Genomic DNA, 24656 nt, shown 5'->3' on the forward strand with positions numbered 1-24656 from the left:
GCCACCATGGACAAGGAGGATCTTCGTAAGACGCTGAGCGCTACTCAGACCAAATTCGAACTCCGCTACCGTTTACGCACACACCCTTCGCTCACCCTCGACATCCCTCCGTTTCAGACGAGCGGCGTTGACTGCTTAATTAATCTCATCCGACACACCAACGCCATCTTGGACAAGCGCAGCTCGACGCAAAGAGAAGAGCAGAACCCCCTGTTGGCTTATGCCTGGCAGGCATTCTTCCCACATGAAGTTGATGAAGAGTCGACAAACCATCGCATTGCCGCCAAGAAAGCTGTGCTCGAGCACCTCAAGGATCGCATATCCGAAGCCCTCACATTCAAGGACTGCTGCAACAGCGGTCTCATAAATAAGACCCTATGGTCGTCAGATGAATGGTTGCTATACGAATGCAATCGTTCAGGTACTTCTCCAGTTGAAGCCAGACGACGGGGCGGTGTTGCCAGTCTCATCGAATATGATTGCCGTCTAAGTCCTCATCTGACACTTCAAGATGCGGTCGATCGCTATTGTACCTTGCAACAAAAGCAAATCCGTTTGATCCTCAGACAACCCAAGTTCGTTCGCATTCTTTACTGTTCGCACGCGGATTGCCCCAGACCTTTCAGCAATCTGTTGACCCTCAGCCTGCCTTTACCCGATGGAGTAACAACCATCGATGACCAAGTCACCATGGTCTTCTCTTTGATCTCTATTGTCCGAATGAGAGATAAGATTCAAGAGAGGGACTACATGCGACCCTATGATGATGGTGGAGTTCCACTCAGCCAGATTGAAACTACAACACAAACCCCGCCGACGCGTTCTGTATCTCAAGAGGGAGGCCATTCCTACCTGCTGGTTTTTGTTGAGGGTCCGGGGGGCGAGGACAAGTTCAACGAGTTTCTATCCATCCTACCTGACACCAGCCAAGTCAAGACTGAATGCTGATTATCGAAACAAGGCTTGAAGGAGAAGAACACGAAGGCCAATGGGCCTATCAGTGCTCGCGATTGGAATCAAGCGCTCAGCCTTGATCGGGGACATCCCAACACAGATACTAACTTAGGGAGAACCACTTATGATGGAAGTCCTGGTTAAGAAAGGGACTCTTGGGATAAAGAAGGGGCAAGTGGAAAGGCAGAAGAGGCCTGGTCATCTTAATGGTATGGTAATGACTCGTCTTCGGTATATTCGAGTAATGGAAAAGTAATATATATAATGTCGAGGTGAGGCTGACTAAACAGGCAAACGCTGAAATGATTCCATTCGAATGCTTACACATGTGGCGGTTGTGATGCTATCATCATCATTGTAATCTTAGCATGCTAACCTGTCAAAACGTGCCGAGTGCTATAGTAGACACCGCCTGAATATGAGAGTGTATGATGTCTATCCAGATCCGGGCCCGGTAGCCGGTGGTTCAATTACCTAGTTTGTCAGCACCGGGTGACGAGGTTATGACAACGAAATCTTTAGAGAGCTTTAAGCACCACATCCCCAATCTTGACGCTACAAAGGAAGTTCAACAGTTCCAGAGCTCAATACATGTCGGCTGCTTACTGGTTTCCGTGAAAGAATTGCTACCTACTATAGAAGGTTCCGTAGTGTAGATGGACTACTTTCCCTGGAACCTCGCATCTTAGAGGTTTTGTGCATCGCGAGGGGAATTGTTACAAATTTTGTCATCCCTACGGGGCCAGTTCTTACACGGACGCAAGAATGAACTGTTCATCATTGTGTTCTGGTTGAAACACCGTTGATTCCATGGACTACTTGGCACGAAACCTGGTGTTGATGAATGTTGAGGTACGCTGAAGAGAGAGGTTCCTTCCAAGGCCTTGAAGGTATTGATGCAATGTTCCACGCCGCCTCTCGAAGGTTGGATGAGTTACCTGCAGACAAATTGGACGCAGTGGAAACAGCTTCTCTGGGATGGCCTGAGTCTTGAGCAGCTTAACGCCTCAAACGAAGTTGTGCAGCAATGTGAAGAACATCTATCAAAGAGGAACACGCCACTCAAGATTGTTGATATGTTCAATGTAAATGGTATAGTTTCTGACTCACGTGGATTGTAATTGATTAATAAATCGATAGGTAGCAATCGGATCGAGTATGGTTGAAGGATGGTTTATGAATCCAACCCCCATCTCAGCAACGGGTCCTGGTGTCACCAACGCCAGGTCGATGGTTATACCCATTGCCACAGTTTTCGCCGTTCAACTCTCCATCTGATACCGGTCCATCATACGATTCGACTGCATACGCTCACGCTATTTCAGTTAAACACATACATAATGTTAAAATATCTATATCTAGTACTGCTATCAAGCTATCTCAGTAATATCTCTTTTACTTTTTTCAAGTTTTGATTTTAAATTTATTAAGTTTATTCTTTTATATAATTATTTTATTTAAAACCTCTATAGTATTTAAAATATTTAAAAAGGCATTAAAGCATCTCTTACTACAAACAATACTAAGGTCAAACACTCATACCTCTCCATCAGCAAAGAGATACTGTCCGCTGAACTTAATTGCTGCCTTGAAATCTAGACGGTTGCTCTGAAATGCCTCCGTGCCCCTGAACATGAGGGTCGTGGCAGCAGAAACTCAGTCAAGTAAACGCCACGGGGTCCTGTATCTGTTCGCCTTGTCACATTTTCATCTTCATCTTCACTCTGACACTCTGCTGTCAAATTTAGCTCTTGTGTTTTGGCAAGACATCCTCGGGCAAGAGGCTGCAAGAATATGCTAGTACGTGATCGATCTTAGGGTTCTCCAAGCGTTACCATCAGTGCATGGCAAAGGATCCCCCTTCTCTTCCACTCATCTAAAGCTCTACGGCTAAGGAAATGCCTTCCTGGTATGTTTTGAAACCTTTCTGCAATCCATGTACCACTTTGGCGGACCTGAATATCTCTGCTTAGCTACCGCCCCCTTCCGGTGATTGCATCGAGTTCCAAGATCCTTACTTTGCATCTTGATATGCGATTGATCGCTTTCTCGTGGATGGCTGCGAACAGCCCGTTTCTATGACACGAACACAAAGCATTCAATGATCTCCAGACGCAGTCAATCAACTTCGTCGAGACTTAATGAAGATCAAGATCACACTCGATTCGAAGTAACAGAAGTACCAGACAAGCTTTAGACAAGCTGTATGTGAAGCACCCTAAACTTAAAACATTTATCTTTTACATTCCCAATTCACCTCTGGAGCTGGAAACTGGAGAAATAGCTGGCAAGTTCAAACGTTCATGTTTAAATCCCTTTTGCTAAAGCTTCCCAGAGCTTGGCTCCACAACTCTCCCACCGTCGCCTTCGATACCCTTCGTCGCGACTATGATCTAACACGACTGGCAGGGCGATTGATATGTTCTGTCCATTAATTGAGGACTCCAAGGCTTCAAATTCACCACAACACTTGCTCCCCTCCTCAACAGCAGACCTACGACGCAGTGGGCTCAGGCTCAGGTACCAACATAAAGAAACCGGTGATTGACATACGAGAGGTACTCATACATCAAAGGCGTTTCCCAGGGCTCAAAGATATTAACGACATGACCAAAAGCAGATGGTCGAATGAAGAAGACATAACCTGTTAGTGACCCACCACGAACGATCTGTTCAAAGAGGGTAAAATGGTCACCAACTACGTTTTCACGATATCACCCTTCATAAGTATGTCTTCCTGTCGCCAGGTGGGGATATTATGTGCATGATAGGTTGATACGGGAGCTATGAGTCTTTCAGATGCGTCACTACTGCTGCTTTCCGCTCTCAAAGACATTTGCTTTGCATGTGCATAAAAGGCCAATAGTTACAATCTAAGTTATCGTCATAAAAGGAGACATGTCAATGATTTCATCACTGACGGTGAATGGAATCCGTCATGTATAAATATCAGTCTCATCTTCCCACAGATTCTTAACTACACTCACTTCCATCAACACAAACCACCTACCTACTAGCTACTCAGTTGAAGCAACGCATACTTGAGCAACCCACCCTACATCAAAATGCCTAAACGTCGCTTGTCTAGTGACTTTGGTGACGATCCAATCCAAAAGATTCGCAAGGTCGACAATCAGCAAATGAAGCACCATGCCAACTTTACAGAGACTGTTTCTAGTCTCCGACAATGCAGTGTCTCGCATTCGCCGAACGAAGTCGAACCAAGAATGCAGCCATCGATGTCTGAGGAGGTCGAGTGGTCCAGAATCGAGGATCTCACCAGGTATGACGAGCCTGTAGACTATTCACAAAGGGATGCAGACATCGAGCCAGAAGAATCGGATGATGAACCGGAAGACGATTGTGATTATGGGGATTCTGACGACGACGACTCTTCGGAAGCTCTAAAAGAAGCGCTCGCGGAAATCGAGGAGCTTGATAACTTAATCGAACGAAAGACGGTTTCTATCACTTATTGGAAGAATTGGACCAGGGATCTACGCAAGGACAATATGCGTCTTGAAAGGGAGGTCAAAGTCTTGAAGGCCAAGTTGGAAGCCATCAACAAGAAGCCTACTTAAACCAAAAGATCAGACTTTTGGCAGAATAGTCCGAGATGGTGACAGCCAGGAGAAAATATAAATGGGAAGTCAGTGGAAGTGAAGAACGACAAGGAGGGAAATAATCTGGACTTGGGATGAGGAGTTGTGAATTGTGTGAAGGATATCAGGGACTTTCAGCAGAGCAGGGAATTTTCTATTGTTCATGGTTTCGTATTTATGGATTGTATCTAGGATATTTCTTATGTAAGAATGCGACACTTCCATGTCATTGAGTACAGATTGCTTGAGGCCGACGTGGGAAGGAGTGATGAGAAGCCAACTGCCCCATCAACCATCAGCCATTCGCACCTCCCCCTTTTCGCGTCTCTCTGTTCATTTTGTCTCCATTATGGTCTTGACATTTTCACTCTCCATTCTCCATTCTCTATTCTTCAGACTTCACTTTTCATAATACATAAACATCGATACATCAACATCACACACTCATTCATCATCATGTCATCCAATCAAGATAATACAGAAGCTAGGGAGGACACCAACGTAAGTTTGGAAAAGACCTTCATGCGGACTCAGCAGCGAACTCATCATTTCCAGATGGACGCCCAGTACAGCCATTCATCATCATCTTCTTCTTCTTCTCAGGGAGAGTTCCTGCCGCTCAGAGGCGAGAGCCCTGTCGAACCTGAACGTCAGACGGCCGAAACGGATGTAAACCAACAATCACATGAGATAGACACTGGATCCCTCGTTGCGGGTTTTGAAGGGCTACAAGTGCAGAGCAACCCCACCCATAACCAGTTCCAAGCGTGTGAAGTCCGAATCATAATGTGTCCATTATGCACGCACTCATTGAGAGTGCCGAGACCGCTGAATCAGTGGTACCTTATACGCTTTCACCCAGAGTTCCATTTGTCTGCGGACTTGTTCGTCGACCTTGATAATCGGCTTGATGCAGACCATGTGGAGAGAACAACGCACTTTAATCACCCTGTGCTTCGAGCTCTGTATCATTTTACACAGAACCCATCCTATGATTCTGTCTCCTTCTACTGTTGTCGGGCGGCAGGATTAGAAGGCCGTTGCGAATCAGCTGCCCGCGGTTGGTAGGATGCTGCAGGGCGACTCCATTGCAATTGCCACCCAGGTCGTCGTTGCTTTTGGATCACCAGAAGGTTCAGCAACAAGCGGACTGAAGATTTTTATTCTGGAATCGATATGGCAATGGACGGCTAGGGCTTTCAGTCGTTGCGGTGCAGTGGCCGTCTGACTGTCGGTGTGTTGCGGTAACTGACCTTCACCGGGCAGCTGCAGAGCTATTGAGCGTCGTTGGAATGCATATTATGAAGCAGCTCTTCCTGTTGCAAATCTTGCTCTTTATACACAATGGCAGAGCACACAAACAGCGAAGGTGTACCAACATTCTTTCATGTACATACCCATACCCATACCGCATGTATTACGGAATAGAGCAAGCGAAATCAGACAAGCCATGATCAACTGTCCCATTCCTTCCAACTTGCTGAAACTCAGTACTCTAGGCGACATTATGACTCAACTTCTCTGAATCGAGATTCACAGATGTTGCATTCGGTCCGATGGCTTCAATATTGACATAACTTTCGATCTCGGCCAAAGATCAGCTCCTTGTCTTCACCATAGCCATTTGTTATAGGACCATGTACTAGATCTGGCAGCAATAATGTTCAACGTGACAATCAACCCACAGACTGAACATGATGACTACCAATGTCTTCCGAGTCAACCCACTCATTGTCACTTCTGTTCAAGCCTTACCCAGGAAATTCAGTAGATTTATTCCATGTTCAAAAGTTTTGGTCAGTTGAACAACAGTCTTCTTTTAAGGGTCTGAATTCGCCTTTGTTGGCTGAAGTCAGTACTGAACATGTAACTGCTCGCTGAAAGCATATTCGAACAAGGAATCACATTCTTGAACATAATTACCTGCTCAAATATTGCAGATATATGTATATAACCCTTCGTGAGCCCAGATTAGAGACGGTCTCATATCAACACAATCCACCAATCCTCAATCAATAGCATTACCCTCTTCACAAACAAGCACCGCTTCAGCATCACTACAAAGAACATTTCCAACTTCCAAAAACTTTCCAATATACAAAATATCTTCTTCAACATGGCTGTGCCTAGTATCACAGTCTCTTCCCCTAAAACCACATCCGAGTCTCCCACGACCCGGGCTGCCAAATCCCCTATTGAGTGGGACCATTACTATTCCAGTCCACGCTTCTCCGAGAACCGAGACATCGAAATGCACAGACCGGAAGATTATGAGAACGACGGTATCTACGACGCCGAGGATGATAATCTGGACGAAAACTTCGTATACGGGCGTCTTTCGCCTGTCCCTGCACCTCGACAGCGCACGAGAACACTTTCTGATATTAACGGCTACCTTCCCGGATACCGCTTTGTCGGTAACCGTGATGTTGAGATGGGTGAGGCCGATGTGGAGTATGAAAGTTCATTTCATGAGTTCACCTTTGAGCATCCGTTTCGCCATGTCGATGAGTTTGAGGGTTTTAGTGGCTGTTGGGGTGACAGAGAATATGAGGCAGATGTTTCGGAGGCCGGCTATGATGCTGAAGATGAAGAGTCAGGCGCTGATGTTTCCTCGGAGGACGATGATGGGTCTGAGGACGATGACACCTATCGGGACGTCCCCGAGTTTTCCGTTTGCGACAGTCCCGCCGGCTTTCAAGGTAACGATTCAGGGTACTACGCCAGTACGGATTATGAAGAGCCTGCCGATGACCTCTCTGGGTATGACCCCGAGGTTTCCTCCCTGGGTAATGCTGCTGGTCACTACAGTAGCGGCCGTGGGGACAATGACATGGCAGTCGAAGAGGCAGTCTACACGATTCCTCGAATCCTTTCTGACATGCAAGATACCAACTGGGGACCTCGAAAGCGTAGGTTTGATGAGTATGAGGAGGTTGAAATCGAAGAAGATGGGTTCGAAGAGGGTGAGTTTGAAGAGGGTGAGTTCGACGATGTTCAACTGGAGAAACCTAAGCGCGAGGTTGGCGATGACGATAGTACACCATCTGATGATGAGATGTGCATGGAACACATGTTGGACTGTGGAGTCTGTTCTGATCTCTACTTCAACTCCACTGACGCTCCCCAGGATGATGAATATGCCCTCGAGGACTATGCTCCTCAGGATAACGATGTTGAGTTCGAGGAGTTCCCTCGAATGCTACAGGCGATTCCTGAGCTGGATGAACCCAACAGCTCCCTGCCCTATGGCTATGCAGACCACGCGCCTGGAGATACTTATGTGGATGGAGGCTTTGGGGTCGAGGATGACTTCTATCCCGATGAAGCTGGCCCCGTTGTGGACGATGAAGGTTGCTAGGATGATAATCCCCCCTACTTCAACGACGCTCAGCTCGATTTGGCGGAGGTAAAGTACACTTTCATCTAAGATTGGGAGATTTGTGGTGTTGCTGATCATGACTCGATTGGTCTACTGCAGGACCAGCTTGTTCACGAAGAAATATCGACAGAAAAGCACAGAAAAAGTTAAGTCAAAGCACAGCAAAGTCTAGCATATTTCTTTTTTCAATGGTTATTGGGAGTTCTTATTTTTCTTTTGGCGACTGGGTATGCAGGTGGGAGGTGTTGAAACAGAAAATTCTCAAGATAAGTATCAAGGAATTAAATACAATGGACGCCTCATGTAAGTTAAAATAGAATTATTATATGATTTACTATTGTGAATGTGAACACTGCATGCTAAATGTGACAAATCGTCTTTCCCCTGATGAAAAAGAACGGGACATGCAGATGGATCGTTTCAGGGATTCAACTCAGAGACTTGCCCTTCTCGTACTGGCGAGTAAGTCTAAGGATCAATTATGTTGTATCGATCAATAGAAGTGATATGAGGATAAATAAACCTACTATCGTAGTTGATATGTATCACCGGCCCAAAGATATCTGGGGTAGCTGAACTATAAGTAGTGAAGTGACATGGTCCACATCACGTCGAGCCTCGAGGGGACCATCTTTACCAAAGCAGGCCACATCATGCTGATACAGAGTGCAGAATTCGTATGGAGAAATCTTAATTCTATGGAGGTTGGAGTTTCTGGCAGCTGTCAACAGTGCCATGACCTCGGTAGGTAGCAGTCAGCTGAACCCTCCATCGGCCCACCAATCTCGGATTCACATTAATCTCCTTCTCACATCGTTTCTTCCTTACCATCGCTATCGAAACAACCTCACATACACTCATCATCACCGACGACACAATCATGTCCTCCGCACACGAGCGCAGCGAGGGCTCCGAACACCCTGGTAAACGCCGAAGAGTTGATGAGGATAGCATGCCGGAGAACGAACAAGCCGCATTGATAAAGAGCCTCGAGGAAGAGAACAAAGCCGTGGCGGAGAAATTGAAGGGAGTGGAGGAGTGCTTAGAGCTATTCCAGAAGTCTATCACTTTGTCTTTCGGTAAGGTGATTGGGGGAGAGGCTGAGTACGACAGACTCAAGAATGCGCTAGAGCGGACAAAAGCAGAGATAGCATCATTGCAGCTGGCTCCTGCTCAGACAGCGAAAGAAGAAACTCGGCAACAAAATGTCCTCAAGTTGGTCGAAAAGCACAACTACAGGATCACAATACCGATAACAACTCATGCTCAAGTCATGGAGCATTTCCAACCGCTGGTCACTTCTGGGAACAAAGAACACATCAACCATTTGCTGGATTTCGTCTTCTTTGCAAAGATTGGGAAATGGTGCTGTTTCCAGGAGGTTTGCGAAAATGGAGCGGTAGGGTTTACTGAAGTACGTACTGGTTCGGGATGTCCACTTCATGGGGCAGAGTGTAACCAGGTCATGATGATGAGATCCGAAGCTGTTCCTCATTACCAGATCATCTTCAAAAGGTTTGAACCGACGTGTTCATCACAATGAACTTCACTGTCGTTCAGTGCAGGGTAGCGCCGGCCCACAAACCGTGAAGGACAGGGGTTCCGTTGCCGTTGAACCCCTCCACCTCCACCTCCACCAACTCTGCCGTCTTCCGATTTGTTTACTCTACCATCAGCCTTACCTTATTTACACTCCGCCTTTTCAGGTGGTGCCAGCATATCTGCCGAAAAACTACATAAACGGCACTTCCACTCTTCAAACACTCTCTTTCAACATGCCATCATGGCTGCAGTTCAGCCTCGTACGCGGTCTGCCCGCTTAGTGGCCGGCTTCACCAACAAATCTACTCAACATGCACCAGCAGCGGCGCCAAGTCCTCATGTTCACCATGGACCCCCGGCGCTGTCGATTTTTTTGACCAATTTGAATCTTTTGGACCTCGATCAACATGAGGATTGGCCTGGTATTACGGCCCAAACATTTGCAAGCGGCGGTTCTAGTGCGCAGGGCCTGAAGAAGAGGGTACACTGCGTTGAATGGGCGCTCTTCCAGCTCTTTGCGCTGTGGGATCCTGATGAAACAAAAAAGGTAAGACAGCAACCAAAAGTGAGGACCAGACTGACAGTTGTAGAAACTCAAACCCTTCTTCCCTCCTCTCGACCAAACTCAATCGGTCAACCTGCGAGCCGCCCTACTACGAGCTCTCGAGCAAGCAAAGAAGAATGGTGTCCTCGGAAGGGACGCTATCGTACGAAAGACAATGCTGGACGAATGCCGGGGCGAAAGACTCGAAGAAGTTCTCGCAGCATTTTCATCTGCTGTGCTCAAACATGTTATTGCTCAAGAGGTCGCAACAAGCGGTGAACATACAGCACTTGCTCTCGGACTGGCGCTCGAGGACCGCGGATACAAGAGCGACAACACAGATCTCAACACCATGGTTTTGGCGCACAAGGTTGCCATTAGTCGCATACTCAACAGCAAGGTGGCCGCCAGTTCAAGGTTCCGCGACTTTGCCGACCTTTTGACAGTCAAGGAGAAGGGCATTGCGAGAAGAAAAGAAGCACTTGATGCTCTCGAGGGAGGCAAGACGATCTCCGATGATGCCAGACTGGAGATGTGGCGGACACTTCGAAACAACTGGTCTGGTAATGAACGATGGATGGAGACGCTACTCTATGGAGATGCCAGCGTTAAGAAGGATGGACTTTTGGGCATGCCTTTCGATCGTGTTTGGCGAAGAGTCCAGCAAGGTCGACTGGGAGAACTTGAGGAGTACTCAACAGGTCTCCTGGAACAGCTGGACACTCGAGTTCGTGTACAGAGGGAGCGACTTCAAAAGTGGCAGACCTTTCGCAACAGGCTGTCAGCCGATCAGCCAAAGCCATCGCCATCCAAAGTCAAGCAAAAGGAAAAGGAAAACGGCATCGATTTTGGGTTTGGTGCTCACGAGGCACTTCATCTTGGGAGAGCCAGCCCTAAGAAGGCGACTTTCGGCAAACCAAAGCTTATCAACGAGTACGAGGATCTTGTGACCAGTCTCAGCCAGGAGTTGCAGAGCACAAAGCCTCAGAAGTCTTCAGCTCTTGACTTTTTGCAGCGCCCTGCTTCTCAGAATACACCAGTAATCAATGCCCCGGCCCCCGAACCTCAAGAAGAAGAGGAAGAGGCGATCAGCGAACTTGAAGATGAGGATGGGTTTGCTGAAACCCCGATTCAGTCTTTCAAGTCCAAGCTCGACAAGTCAAGAAGGCTTCCAGTGCGCCCTAAGCTTGCTCATACGGATGACTCTTTTGCTTCGGTCTCTTCGCGCGCCAGAAATCTGCGCAAGCCATCTGAGGACGAAGCTCGTATTCTTCGTGCCTCGTCAGTTGAACGGACGAGTTCACCCGAACCTGAGGATGAACCTGTCGCAGCTTCTCCACGACCTGAGTATGATGTTTCACCTCAGTTGTCACCTCATATGTCGCCTCAACCGTCGCCTCCCCCATCACCTCTGCCACTACAAGAATCACCAGAACTAATGGCGGCGCAACCTTCTCCCACCCAAGAAATGGCAGACCAGATTCTTGAATCTATGGATATGGCTTCTCCTTCTCCAGTCAAACGACGACCCAAACCTCGACATACACTTTCACTCGCTGAACGAACTCGTCTCACCATGGCTCGCGGATCATTCGACTTTCCCGACAATGAAGACATTGATATATCCCCACAAACATCCGCAGAACCTGTTCCTGCAGAGGACCCCAGTCAGACACTTGTTGACGATGAAATTGATCTCATTGCTCGGACCCGGAAGAGTATGGCTGGTTTCGATAAGGCGAGACAGAAGGCCCAGATGGACAGGCGACGTTCTCTACGAAAAATCAAGGCACCCCCTAAGAAGGAGGGAAGTTACTTTCCCAAGGTGGAAGAGGAAGACATGACCATTATTACTGATGAACTGATGGCTCAAGAGGATATGGAGGCTGTTTTCAGATCACGACCCAAGATCAAGGCCAGCCCTCTGCCAAGTCCGACCAAAGATTGGGATGACGACGAATATATGTAGTCACGATAATGAATTCTCCTTAATCATAGTTTACATGCTCTCATCTAACATACACCGTGCTTTTACACTCTACCAGCCCTGCTTCTTAAGCTCCATAACTCTGCTAACAGTCGCCTTGAAACCATGTTTGAATCGTGATCGCCATCGCTGACTTCTTAGTCTCTTCTTCTTAAGACCCTTTCGCTCGTGGAACTTTTGGCTGTGGAATTTGTTCTTGACTTGATCCTCTCGGATGATTCTGTTGAGAACTCGAAGAGCAACCATCGGTGTAGGGCCGGTTGTCTTGGTTACTCGGTCCTTGATGAAGACTGTACGGCCAGTGACAGGCTTAGCACGGATTTGAGGTCGAGCAATTGGATCGGAGACGACTTCGGCGCCGAATGCGCTGGACTTGTTGGCGATGATGGATGCAATGTCCAGACTGAAGGGTTTCGAAGCATCATAGGCGTGGCTAGGCTTTGATTCGGTGGTAGAGTCGGCAGTAGAGTCGGCGGGAGGTGGTGAAGGAGGAACACTGCCGATGAGGGGGTTTGATCGAGCTAGAGGAGCAACGGCTGGAGGTGCCTCGTCATCTGTAGGAATCTTGGGACCTGTTCGGAAGGCGAGTGAGGTTGTGAATGACCTCTTGGCGAGACATGTTGAAGGTGTAGCTACTCTCGACAGCATTGAGCTGCCAACTCTGAGTGAAGCGGCCCTAGAAATGTTAACATCTAATTCAAAGGTACAAGGTCAATTGACTTACATCTTGTCGATACAGCTAAACCGCCAATGGCCGTCGTCAATAGCTGTCCCAAAACAGGCGATGCAGAAAAGTCGCGATATTCGGAAAAATGTAGGTGCGAAAGAAGGCGGGATTGTGGACCGAAAACCGGCCCCACATTGAAACATTTCAGCCTCGTGCCTGGGTGCCTCAACACGGTTTGCGCCTGCATAAAGAATCGCGAAACAACATTCAAGAACAATTCCATCGTTAACTTGACGTGAAAACTTTACTCAAAAGTCTTACGCGACCATATTCATCCCCGATTCTCCGCGCGTATACGCGACGGCGCCAATATGGCGTATAATCCTTATGGCAGTATGTTTCCCTTGAATCAGTATCAACAGAGCTAACTTGAGTAGACAATCCCTACGGCGCGCCTCCTGCGTATGGAGGATATCCCGGATCAAACAATGCCCCTCCAGGAATGGCCCCTCCACCTGGTCTAGGTGCGCAGACTCTGCAAAACACTCACTACCCTTCTAACATGTTCGCAGGACCTCCTCCAGGCATGTCTTCTGCTCCGGGAATGGCACCTCCAGGTGTCCAGCAGTCTAGCGCCCCGCAAGCTAATCGTCCAAGCGGCCTTCCACCCAGCTTCCAAGCGCCTGCAAACATGCCCAACATCAACTTCAACGCCCCCGTGATTCGACTCGGTACATCGCAGCAGGGAAAGCCCGGTACTCCTACAGCGAGCGGTCGTGATATGCCTATGCCCAGCGGTGGACGACCTGGCTTGGGAATGGATCGAGGAGGTGATCGAGACCGAGGTGCGAGGGAAGTAACACAGGTACTTGTTCCCCCGACGAACGAGGAGAAGCTCCGAACGATCTTTATAAATGAGATTCCTGAAGGCTTGGGCGGCGATGAAGGGATCCTACGACTGTTGGGCGCTTGTGGAAAGTTGCGGAAGTGGGATTCTGAAGCTAGTGTCACAGAAGATCATAAAGGCGTTAAGTTTGGTTTCGCTCTTTTTGAGGACCCTTGGTCGCTGAGTACTGCAGTCAAACTTCTCCACGAGCAACAAGTCGAAGTTCCCGTCAAGCGACAACCAGTAGCCGCGGATGCACCCAAAGACGACACGTACGAGGGTATCGACAAGACGAAGCTCAAAGTTATGGTCGATGAGAGTTCGCTCAAGTACCTGGAGTCCTACGAGGAGAGTCAAGACGGTGCTATCATATCGGAGAAGCTCGAGGCGGCCAAGTCAGCACTTAAGGACGTTGTTCACGATTTGTTCTATCCCAAAACCAACACAGCAACTGAGGATGTCACAATGGGCAACACCGAGTCTGGCGAGAATGTTGAAGTGGTGAATATCCCATTGGCTCAAGAGGACGAACTCGCAGATATTCCAGCTGAGATGAGGGAAGTTGTGGCACAAGAAATCGCTGCATTCCGAGAACGCAGCAATCAGCGAGATCTGGAGCGTTTAAGAAAGGAAGAAGAGATGGAGGAGATGGAGCGACGACGAAATGGACCAGCCCGGCATTCTCGACTCGATTCACCACCAGCTACCAACAACATTCCTCTTGGCCCAAGAGGCAGCATAGCAAATGCGCCATCAGGACCTAAGGGACAGAATGGACAGCGAGTTGCCTTTGTGAATGGAGGTATCTCAAACACAGACCTTTCTATTCACCAAGAAGATGACGACACAGACGCCAGCGACGGAGAACTGTACCGACGATACAAGTCCAAAAAGGATGAGGAGGATGAGAAAGCATATCTCGAAGCTGAGCGCAAGTGGAGCAACAGGGAACGATCAAGACAAGCAGCAATAGACCGAGAGCGCGAGCGAGAACGTCAAGATGCAGAGTCATTCGAACAACGAAAGCAAGAGCAGCTTGAGCGAGAAAAGGCATGGGATGATGAGAAAGAAGCAAGTCGCAAGACACACCCCTACTACCGCGATCACAGCGGTTGGGCTCGCAAGAGAGCTGGTGATCGTGCAGATGAGGAAGCACAAGATGAAGCAGACAGAAGAGCAGAGCATGATGAACAGCGCCGTGAAAAGGCTGAGATGGAGCGTGCACGTGGTATGGCCGACTCATTCCTCGACAAGCAAGCTGAAGAAATGGATCAGCGACAAGCACCCGCCGCTGCACCACAGCCGTTCAAGCTATCCCTCGGAGCCGCAGCTCAGAAGGCTCAAGCATCCAGGGCAGCACCACAACGGCGCACAATCGCAGAGGTGGAGGGTCTCTTGGACGACGAAGAAGCGGATACTTCTACAAAGCGCCAACTGGTCCCTATTCAATTCGAGCCCTCATCTGCTACGGCGCATATGACAGAAGAGGAAATCTCACAGGCTGTTCGATCCCTGGCTCAGGAAATCCCATCGGACAAGGATGGTCTGTGGGGATGGCAAGTCAAGTGGGAGTTCATGGATGATGCAGTGGTAAAGGACAAGCTTCGACCATTCGTGGAGAAGAAGATTGTTGAGTATCTCGGTGTACAAGAGGAGATGCTCGTTGAAGCAGTGGAGGAACATCTTCGCACTCACGGTACTGCAGCCGCTCTGGTGGAAGAGCTGGAAGGAGTACGTCCCCCCCCCATTCATGTCTTATGATCACATTACTAACACACGTTTCACAGGCACTCGATGATGAGGCGGAGGATCTTGTCAAGAAGCTCTGGCGTATGGTCATCTTTTTCACTGAGAGCGAGAAACGCGGACTACCGGCGTGATGAGGAGATGTGTAAAATGTACTATTATAATTCGATGGGTTTCAATACCAATGAAATAGGTGAGGGCGTTTGAGAGCTGTGGGAATATACAATTGAATCTACAGTAACTTACCAATGTCTTTTGTCTTTCTGTGGTGTTAATGAGGGGGATCGTCGGCGCGTTGCCATTGTTGGGGGAGCTTCCGAGGTGCCGAGGTTCCCCACACTGAGCTTACCGTGGTACGGATACTGGAGCTTGTAGTGATGTAAATAAGAGCTCCGGCTTCAGGTTCTTGATCTTTCAGTTCAAACATCAGTAAATCACATAAATCACAGTAACAATAAACATCATGTCAAAGTCACTCAATCCCCCAAAAGTGCCTCACACCGTCATATCATTCCCCCACCCTCACGTCGTTCTCGTCACCCTCAACCGCCCAGAACATCTCAATGCCCTCCAGCGCCAAATGAGTTTCGATCTCGACCGTCTCTGGAAATGGTACGACAATGAACCCTCACTCCGCTGTGCCATCATAACAGGCACCGGACGCGCATTCTGCGCTGGCGCAGACCTCAAAGAATGGAACGTCAAAAACTCAGAAGGAAACGTCAAAGACGTTGAGAAATGGGCAGAGAACGGTTTCGGTGGTTTGAGTAACCGCCATGGAAAGAAACCCATCATCGCAGCCGTCAATGGTCTTTGTCTCGGCGGTGGAATGGAAATGATACTTAACCTCGACATGGTCATCGCCAGCGAGACCGCCAAGTTTGGTCTTCCAGAGGTGAAGCGCGGAGTCGTTGCCATCGCCGGTGCACTACCCCGTCTTATTCGAACGGTAGGACGACAACGGGCATCAGAAGTTGCGCTTTTGGGACGTATGTACAGCGCACAGCAGTTCTTTGACTGGGGTATTGTGAACAAGGTTGTTAAGCTGGAGGATGTTGTTCAAGAGGCGTTGAAGTGGGCTGTTGAGATGTCTGACAATTCGCCCGACTCGATTATTGTGTCCCGCGAGGGTCTTTTGGGAGGGTGGGAAGCTGAGGGGCCTAAGGAGAGTACGAACAGGATTGATGGGGGGATTTATAAGAGTATGGAAGGTGGTGATAATATGAAGGAGGGTGTCTTGAGTTTTGTCGAGAAGAGGAATGCTGTTTGGAAGAACAGTAAGCTGTAGACTCTCAGTGCGGGTGTTATTAGAAGAATGGACATAGCATTGATCTTCATACAGTTGATTGCTGCTCAGACATTGGGCTGCCACCAACGTCGATGGCTTGTTAGTGTCTCAGCTTCCAAATCATTATCAATTCACCACTTCGCGGGCATGTTTGCGCATATCCGCCTAGCGACTCCTAGGGACGGCCCTTAATAGCGGCTCATAGATTCCGCGATGGAGTAATTCATTCTCCGATTGGTATGCGCTTAGACTTTCATTCCAAAAGAACTAGGGATGTCGATCGACAGCAAAATCTCTCGGGCAGCCACATGTAGTAGATCATCACCCAAATCTCCCAAAGAGGGTTCTCAGCTCGACGCGGGCAATCTGTATGTCCCCAAAAACGAGATAGTGGTAAACGCAATTCACAGCTATCGGCAATTGATGACGATCAGCGAATTCTGGTTGGTGAGAGGTGCACCACCAGATGCAAGGATGACCTAGTGGAGTTGGCACGGTGAAAGCTCCAACTTGGTTCGACGATAGTTTCTTGTTTGAGGTCCTCAAATGTCTTGGGCTGAATGCATGAGCCAGTTAGAGACAAGCGGCCCCTTTAGAGGGTATCGTCATGGTAGAGATCGACGGGAGAGATCAAATCGTCAGCCTGGAAACACCCACTACCTGTTCACTGGCGCCGCCATCTAAGACATTGAGCCACTGTCGTATCTTGTCCTTGTACCACCGCAGGTAGCTGCGGGGATGCATACCGGAATTATTGTATTGTTTACCGCTTGGCTGATCTTTGGCCGGAACATGGTTCAGTTCGATGAGATTTGAGACAGCCCGGGCTAGTGATCATGTCCAACATAAGAGGCTGCTCCCCAGCTGCACTCGGCTGCATTCGTGAGCACCTTGTGTGATGTTACAAACCTTCGCCTGGTGTCACGGTGGGAACGAAGTGTGCAGCAATGGATTACAGTCACCTCGCCCCGAATTCTCTGAATGAGTCTGTTAAAGGCCATCCCGAATCATCTAGGGATTTTCAGAGCAGACCTTCAACTCCTGCAATGGGACTTGACCCAGGTGTCGGATTTGGGCGAAAGCCTCGGAAGCTTGTTCTCTGTTTCGATGGAACAGGAAACAAATTCCATGGCGATGATAGTGACAGCAACATTCTCAAGATCTTTCGAATGCTTGACCGTCAGGCCGATGACCAGTACCATTACTACCAGCGTAAGTGATCCGTTCGTCGCAGCCACATTCAACTCACACAATCCAGCGGGCATTGGCACCTATGTCGTTTCAGGATCGCTCACTCATACCGGTGTTCGGGCTCGCTTTGATTCTTGGTATCAAAAAGCCAAAGACTCGGCGATTGGCTCTTCATTCGACCAGCATGTCGTAGGAGGCTATCGATTCCTCATGCGATTCTATAACCCCGGCGATGAGATTTACATGTTTGGTTTCAGTCGGGGAGCATATATCGCACGCTTTCTAGCTGAGATGCTCGATTACATCGGCCTTTTGTCGCACGGCAATGAGGAAATGGTCAAGTTTGCGTGGAAGGCATTTGCTCAATGGCAAGGCCGTGAACAAATTCCTGAAGATGAGGAAGATTGTGATAAACCACCAAGCAAAGAGACCGAAGCCGCAAAGAAGAAAAGAGATGAAATGTTCCAATTCATGAAGGGCTTTCGAGAAACATTTTCTCGTCCAGTTGGTCGTATTCGGTTCCTTGGGCTCTTCGACACAGTCAATTCGGTCCCGAGATTTGAGACAGCTTGGATGCAACGCAGCAAGTTCCCGTATACTGCAAGAAGTAGCGCAAGAGTGATTCGCCATGCAGTCAGTATCGACGAGAGACGAGCCAAGTTTCGTCAGGATCTTATGTATCAAGATCGACCCAAGCAGAAAGATGACAAAGGTCATCACTTTCACAAGGCAATCAACGATATCCGCGAAGAACTCAATGGGCACGACGATCGAGGCAGAAAAGGCAATCACCTCTCCCCCAATGACAAGAGAGGTGGTCGAAAGAAAGGAAACGCATATGCCCCGTATCGTGCTCGCTCCAGATCATGCAGAAGGCCAAGCCAATGCGGAGATCCAGACAATTTCTCGAACCTCTCCGGTCTGGCTCTTGATGAGATCAACAACATTGACGACGATGCCGCCCAGGATATTGACGAGGTTTGGTTCTCTGGCGGCCACGCCGACGTTGGTGGAGGCTGGGAAATGCTCGAAGGGAGCAAGAGTACCAGTCACATCCCTCTCGCATGGATCGTGAGAGAAGCCCAAAAAGCCGGCCTCCCGTTTGACGATGAAAAAGTTGCCGAAATGGGATGTTGTGCTGCCCACGACTGGCAAGAAGCAACAGGACGACCACCAATTCCTGATCTTCGAGTCTCAAGCGGCAGTGGAGGTCCAGGTCATGCACCCGATATCCCCATGGACGAAAAGACAGACCATCCCAAGAACAATTTCCACGACGTAATGCACGGCGCATGCACAGCTCGAATCCACGACTCCCTCGAATACGGCCAAGGTCTCGGTCCCTTCGCCGTAACAGCCTGGAAAATCATGGAATACATGCCCTTCCGTAGAATGGATCTTCAGTCCGACGGATCATGGAAGCCCATCCGCTGGCCTCTTCCTGGAGGTGAAGTTCGAGATGTGCCTGATACAGTCCGAGTCCATGGGAGTGTAATTCGTCGTATGAAACATGATAAAAATTATCGGCCTGGGAATCTCATCATTGGCGGTGGTGGTAGAGGTGTTAGAAAGGCTTCTGCTCAACACGGTATTGGTGATTGGGAGTGTGTAGCTGATCACGGCGATCCAGTTGGTGAAATTTGGACGAGAAAAAAGAAGGATGACAGGTATCGAGATTAGTCATGGTAATTGATGAAGAACCAGATAGTCAATTAATATTTTATTTGTCTATTTAAAAGTTGTTGAGGTGATCTTGAAGTCGATGCTCATGGCAAGTACAAGTGGATCACGTGAAGCTCCTTAGAGGGCCACGACACCAAATCTCCATCATAGGTACCTAGCGCAAAGGAACCTCCAACATGCGCTGAACAACACCGCATCAATTCATCGCCATGCCTCTCGTTCTATTCCTCGGCGTCCTCGAAAATGGCATCCCCGAACAAGTCCGCCAACACAGCCGCACAATAATCTACACCATCCTAACCCTCACCCTCCTAACCCTCCTCAAAATCTGGACATCCGGCCGCAAGAATCCCACCCAGCGCCTCCTCCATGGCAAAGTCGTCATGATGACCGGCGGAACGTCCGGTATAGGCGCCCAAACGGCCCTCGGGCTAGCATCTCAGGGTGCGCAGCTGGTTCTGCTCACACAGGCGCCTCCGTCGGATCCGTTCCTCGTCGAGTATATCCAGGATCTGCGACAGAAGACGAACAACCAGATGATCTACACGGAACAAGTCGATTTATCGGATTTTTACAGTATTCGGACGTTTGCGACTAAGTGGATTGATAATGCGCCGCCTCGACGGTTGGATATGATTATTTTGTGCGCTGCTGTCATGACACCTCCTGGTGGAAAGAGGAGGGAGTCGGAGGAGGGGATTGAGGAGACGTGGATGGTCAACTTTTTGGCCAATTTCCATTTACTCGGTATTCTAAGCCCGGCTCTTCGTGCGCAGCCCATCGATCGAGATGTTCGAGTTATTATTCCTACCTGTTCATCCTACATCGGATCACCATCTCTCAAGGAGCCCGTCTCAAAGGCCAATTGGACCCCCGGTACCGCATACGCTCGCAGCAAACTCGCCATGAACGTATTTGGCCAAGCATTCCAGAAGCATCTCGATGCCTACGAGCGACCCGATAAGGCCCCCAATAACACACGAGTAGTCTTCGTCGATCCAGGCCTTGCCCGAACCCCCAGCACCCGTCGCTGGTTGACGCGTGGATCTCTCTGGGGACTTGCCATCTATCTCGCTGGCTACTTGGTTCCCTGGTTCCTCCTCAAATCTCCTCACATGGCCGCCCAATCCATTCTCTACACTGCCATGGACGGTGACTTTGCTCGAGGTCCTGGAGGAAAGCTCATCAAGGAGTGTATGGAAGTAGACTTTGCGCGCAAGGAAGTCAAGGATGAGGAAGTCGCTAAGAAGTTGTGGGAGGAGAGTGATGCTCTGATTGAAAAGGTCGAGAAGATCCAGGCCAAGAAGAGAGCTGCTAAAAAGGCTGCCGATGAAAAGAATGCCAAGGAAAAGACCGAAAAGGAGAAGGAGGCCGAGATTGAAGAGCTTGTGGATGCCATCAAGAAGGGCAAAGAGAAGCATAAAAAGGCCGCGGGAAAGAAGGGTAAAAAATAGTCAACGATGTACATGAACATAGACATAGACGGAGTTTGGGTATTGGTCCGGCGGTATACGGGATGTAATATGTAACACAAATGAAAGATCCAACGGACGTGATTTTATTGCTATCACCAACTCCGACGCTTCCCCTTATCCGTATCCGTACACAAGTATATAAAGTAGCTCCTCGCCGCTATGACTGACGCTCACCAAGAAAGTCAAAAGGTCCAGTGAACAGCAGACTTTCCATCCCTGGATCAACTTCTAGATCTGCCAATATGTTGGTCATCCACGTATCTTCTGACTCGCCCGTTATTTGAAGACTCGGCACCAAGCCAGCATCTTGAAAAGACGATGGTGTAAGTCCAATATCCGCGGTAAATGGGTTTGAAGGCGATGTCTCGGTAGATCCGAACAGACTCCCGACTTCAGGCGATTCAACGGGGCCACAGCGCTCAAGATACCATCTTTCGATACGCCGGGCTCTTCTCGCAAGGCCAAAGTATGGGTCTGATTCACCATCACCTGGGTTCGAGTTTGAAGCGGATTCCATGCGTAGGACGATTTGACGAAGGGTGTGAGGCATGTCGAGAATACGTCGAAGATGACCCGCAGTTTGTGCGTTTTCGGGTTGTGCTGCTACAAGGTCAAGTCGTACTGATAGTGAGACTGCGCAGTATAGCATGATCCAGCCTATGTTGGGCATTGTATCTTCATCGCCTTGAGGGAGAAGGAGGATCACGCTTATTAGGGACTTTGCCGCAGACATGCTTTGTGAGAGCCAGTCTAGAAGACGACCCTGGTCTGCGCCTTGCTGAAGACTTTGGAAGCCGTTTGGACCGTATGAGACGCCATCTGGTGAAGGTTGGCAGATAAGGAGGTCAAGGACATGTAATTGCAGAAGAATTGTGGCTAGATGTGTCAGAAGAGATTCTTCAACTTTGATGGGAACAGGCACTTACGACTCTCGCTGAGCGGAAATGGCAAGGATGATTTTGTCGACGTATATCGCTCTCTGATTCTATGTAGCTCAGCAGGCAGCTTATCCTGTCTTGACCCTCGCATTGCTCCTGTGGCTTCAATGACTGCATCGTCGACCTCTTCGGTAAGCTTCTGAAGATAAATGATGTATGGAAGATGTCTGTCAGAAGGAGCGGTTCCCCTGGACAAAAGGTTGTGACAGCATTCGAGGATAAATGGAGAGTATCGAAAGTGATGTGACTTTTGTAGCAAGACAGCCGAACTATTGCGTGTTAGATGTGGCTTGGAGGCTGTTGTACAACATAGTCTACCTTGAAGAGAGATAATAAGTCCCGGCCAAAGCTCTCATTTCATCATGTGTCATTTCACCAGACCCGTGCTTACTCTCTCGATTCAAAGCCCATAGACTTGCAACTCTTGGTCGATCAAGTCTCATATCTGATATTATACTTGCTGCAAGTGATAAATGCTGGGTATACTTCATTGTTCCTTGATGAAAATGCGCCCTGAATCATTAGCGACGAATTTTGAGAAGACGTAGTACTCACCATGCCAAATGCACTAACAGTCCTTGCAGCATATCCAGACTTGCAAAAGGCCCCTTTATCATCCTGACAAGGACAATTTCGTTGAAGAGCTTCCCCAAATCTTGCTGAAGCTTCAGATCCTCGTGTGAAGCCGCCGCAAGTATAGCAACACACAATGTTGGTTTGTCTTGAACCAACCCCTGAATGGTTACCGACTCTGCAACCACCACGAACGGAAAATGAGGCGACATGCGCATTCTAAAAGTATCAAGAAACTCTTGCCCCTTCTCAAATGACAATATTCCTCTGGAGAACGGGTTGTGAGATGCCTCCGTATCGATGCTGGCTGGTGTCGTGGACACACCAGGTGAAGTATCCGTAACGTTTGCTGAAGTCGCATTGGCCGAGGTCAAAGATGGTGACCTTGATCTGGTAGGACTCGCAGCTTCAAGATTCCTTGACGGCCTGAACCAGGTTAGTAATTGCAAATCACAAAGTACAAAAGTCTTACCCAGGCCTCAAAGCCTTTCGTCGCCGAGAAGGATTAAAGACACATGTCTTGTTCAAGCGCAAACACCTGTCGCATTTTCCAGACTCCTGCGATTTCTCGCATCGAATCTTAGCATGAAAACACGTCTGGCACGTCTTAAGCAACGGGACATTTGGGTCTGCTCTCGAGGCCATTGTGAATACAGTTTAACGTCTTTGTTTTGATGCTAGCGTAGATGAAATTGAATCATCAAACTTCTCAACGGCGGGGAAAACGTCTCATTTAGATCCACGACTCATGGATCCTAGCTTATCCTTTTCATCACATTGGAATGACCTCGAAGGCGGATCTGATGGTTTCCCTCTCTTTACCGTCCCCGTAGGTCAAGAGATCACCAGAAATTGAGTCGTTGTGGTTGAGGAGCGGACTTGGATCCTGAATGTGGCTGTGACACTGAAGCCAGAGATCGGACTCGGCTTTGGTTTCAGGGCACTTGCAGCGGAATTTTCTGTGTCGGTGTGGCGATGCAGGTTCAATGCAGCGCTATATCTGGGCTTTGCAGGGTTGTATCGTCATCGAAAAAGGAGCAGACTGTGGCTGGGTTTTCATCCAAGTCCGTGTCCGTTCCAACACGGCACTTGAATGAAGGGATTAACGACGGCTCGCACCGACGCGCTCGTTATTGGTTTCGTTTCTGGAACGGTTTTAAGAAGGTTATGCCAAACAGATTGGAATCCAAGGACGAAGCCAAGCTTGTTTCTCCACATCAGCTAAAGCTTGTGTTTAAAGCAGCCTTGTAGGGCGGAATCAGACTTCAAGGTTTCCCCGCTTGACAAAGCCACTGCCGTCCGTTCTCCTCGGTGACATTCAGCTTGACTGGTGTAACCGGCGTCGCACCCTCCAATTTATTCGGTGCTCCTGGTCGGCCGACCTGAAATCGACAATCCCAGCCTGATAGCTGAGAATCCTGAGATAAAAAGTGTCCAATAGGTAGCATTTTTGGCAATTGGGACGGAGTTCGGATAGTCCTGAACTCAGGATGAAATTATTCCTGGTTTAATCGCTTGAGTCCGGTGGCTTGTCTAGAAGCTCATTCAAGCCATTGCTGAATGGATCATGTTAAAGTTGATGATGATGATGCATGAGTCGGGCTTCCTACAACTTCTAAATGCCTGTGGACGCAACTTCCCAAACATTACACCACCATCATGTGTAGTTCACTGGCCGCGCCTTCCTTGTGATTGCATTTCTTGACATCAACGATTAACTTCAAGTAATCCGACTTTAAGCATTACATTCTACACTTCCCAGTCACAAACCATTTACGCAACAACCGCCGCATGAAATGAAAGCTCTGACTACACTGCCCAAGCCTCCAGCGATCAACTTTAAGATACGTTATTCGTGTAAGTATACAGAGCCCGGTCTCGCCAGCCCCTCCAGTCATCGACCGAAATATCGAGATCATCAAACCGTCGACGCTGCTGACAAATTCGAGCTGAAGGAATTGGACATCTTTTCGACACCCGATCAATCATGGTTACACGCAACGCCCGGAAACGATGTTTTCGGTCAGTGTTTTGATCAGAATTTCACAGATTTGGCGCTACTGCCCGGGAATCAACTGGTGATTGATCCACAGTTCCTCCAACAGCTGTCAAGGCATCCTTGAGGTAGTTGCTCATAGCCGTTTTGTAATGAAACATTGACAACGACATTGTTAAACACTTTTGAAAGCGATACAAAG

At 48.6% G+C, this 24656-nt stretch overlaps 12 protein-coding genes across 12 annotated transcripts; 10 read left to right on the top strand and 2 right to left on the bottom strand.

The window, feature by feature from the left end:
- Positions 1-6: 6 nt before the first annotated feature.
- Positions 7-948, top strand: BKA55DRAFT_690488 (uncharacterized protein; the record flags this gene model as incomplete). The annotated part of the gene is made up of 1 exon (XM_046199508.1): positions 7-948. The coding sequence occupies one exon, from the start codon at positions 7-9 to the stop codon at positions 946-948; it is 942 nt and encodes a 313-aa protein (XP_046049577.1).
- Positions 949-4019: 3071 nt separating this feature from the next.
- Positions 4020-4535, top strand: BKA55DRAFT_539815 (uncharacterized protein; the record flags this gene model as incomplete). Its single annotated transcript, XM_046190190.1, has 1 exon — positions 4020-4535. One exon carries the CDS (start codon positions 4020-4022, stop codon positions 4533-4535), a length of 516 nt encoding a protein of 171 aa, XP_046049578.1.
- Positions 4536-5012: 477 nt separating this feature from the next.
- Positions 5013-5624, top strand: BKA55DRAFT_539816 (uncharacterized protein; the record flags this gene model as incomplete). Its single annotated transcript, XM_046190191.1, has 2 exons — positions 5013-5057; positions 5112-5624. The coding sequence occupies 2 exons, from the start codon at positions 5013-5015 to the stop codon at positions 5622-5624; spliced, it is 558 nt and encodes a 185-aa protein (XP_046049579.1).
- An 888-nt stretch (positions 5625-6512) lies between these two features.
- Positions 6513-7983, top strand: BKA55DRAFT_728360 (uncharacterized protein). The gene has a single exon (XM_046201176.1). It carries the CDS (start codon positions 6673-6675, stop codon positions 7915-7917), a length of 1245 nt encoding a protein of 414 aa, XP_046049580.1. The 5' UTR covers positions 6513-6672; the 3' UTR covers positions 7918-7983.
- A 400-nt stretch (positions 7984-8383) lies between these two features.
- Positions 8384-9590, top strand: BKA55DRAFT_569099 (uncharacterized protein). Its single transcript, XM_046192891.1, has 2 exons — positions 8384-9239; positions 9361-9590. The coding sequence occupies exons 1-2, from the start codon at positions 8819-8821 to the stop codon at positions 9405-9407; spliced, it is 468 nt and encodes a 155-aa protein (XP_046049581.1). The 5' UTR covers positions 8384-8818; the 3' UTR covers positions 9408-9590.
- On the top strand, positions 9591-11993 carry BKA55DRAFT_738607 (HAUS augmin-like complex subunit 6 N-terminus-domain-containing protein; the record flags this gene model as incomplete). The annotated part of the gene is made up of 2 exons (XM_046201392.1): positions 9591-10027; positions 10071-11993. Exons 1-2 carry the CDS (start codon positions 9722-9724, stop codon positions 11991-11993), a joined length of 2229 nt encoding a protein of 742 aa, XP_046049582.1. The 5' UTR covers positions 9591-9721.
- A 69-nt stretch (positions 11994-12062) lies between these two features.
- BKA55DRAFT_511896 (uncharacterized protein) lies at positions 12063-12881 on the bottom strand (the record flags this gene model as incomplete). Its single annotated transcript, XM_046187751.1, has 2 exons — positions 12063-12687; positions 12736-12881. 2 exons carry the CDS (start codon positions 12879-12881, stop codon positions 12063-12065), a joined length of 771 nt encoding a protein of 256 aa, XP_046049583.1.
- Positions 12882-13049: 168 nt separating this feature from the next.
- BKA55DRAFT_539821 (uncharacterized protein) lies at positions 13050-15444 on the top strand (the record flags this gene model as incomplete). Its single annotated transcript, XM_046190192.1, has 3 exons — positions 13050-13071; positions 13116-15295; positions 15352-15444. The coding sequence occupies 3 exons, from the start codon at positions 13050-13052 to the stop codon at positions 15442-15444; spliced, it is 2295 nt and encodes a 764-aa protein (XP_046049584.1).
- Positions 15445-15773: 329 nt separating this feature from the next.
- On the top strand, positions 15774-16598 carry BKA55DRAFT_511436 (ClpP/crotonase-like domain-containing protein; the record flags this gene model as incomplete). The annotated part of the gene is made up of 1 exon (XM_046187707.1): positions 15774-16598. One exon carries the CDS (start codon positions 15774-15776, stop codon positions 16596-16598), a length of 825 nt encoding a protein of 274 aa, XP_046049585.1.
- Positions 16599-17545: 947 nt separating this feature from the next.
- On the top strand, positions 17546-19469 carry BKA55DRAFT_512500 (uncharacterized protein; the record flags this gene model as incomplete). The annotated part of the gene is made up of 2 exons (XM_046187813.1): positions 17546-17810; positions 17857-19469. 2 exons carry the CDS (start codon positions 17546-17548, stop codon positions 19467-19469), a joined length of 1878 nt encoding a protein of 625 aa, XP_046049586.1.
- A 67-nt stretch (positions 19470-19536) lies between these two features.
- On the top strand, positions 19537-21022 carry BKA55DRAFT_569108 (uncharacterized protein). Its single transcript, XM_046192892.1, has one exon. The coding sequence runs from the start codon at positions 19682-19684 to the stop codon at positions 20924-20926; it is 1245 nt and encodes a 414-aa protein (XP_046049587.1). The 5' UTR covers positions 19537-19681; the 3' UTR covers positions 20927-21022.
- Positions 21016-23268, bottom strand: BKA55DRAFT_376301 (uncharacterized protein). The gene is made up of 5 exons (XM_046185923.1): positions 22931-23268; positions 22441-22884; positions 22204-22398; positions 21874-22154; positions 21016-21823 (listed from the first exon to the last, which is right to left on the bottom strand). The coding sequence occupies exons 1-5, from the start codon at positions 23101-23103 to the stop codon at positions 21105-21107; spliced, it is 1812 nt and encodes a 603-aa protein (XP_046049588.1). The 5' UTR covers positions 23104-23268; the 3' UTR covers positions 21016-21104.
- Between the last annotated feature and the right edge of the window lie 1388 nt (positions 23269-24656).

The sequence above is a fragment of the Fusarium redolens genome (assembly GCF_020744475.1).
Source record: "Fusarium redolens strain MPI-CAGE-AT-0023 chromosome Unknown BKA55scaffold_8, whole genome shotgun sequence".
Taxonomy (NCBI): Eukaryota; Fungi; Ascomycota; class Sordariomycetes; order Hypocreales; family Nectriaceae; genus Fusarium; species Fusarium redolens.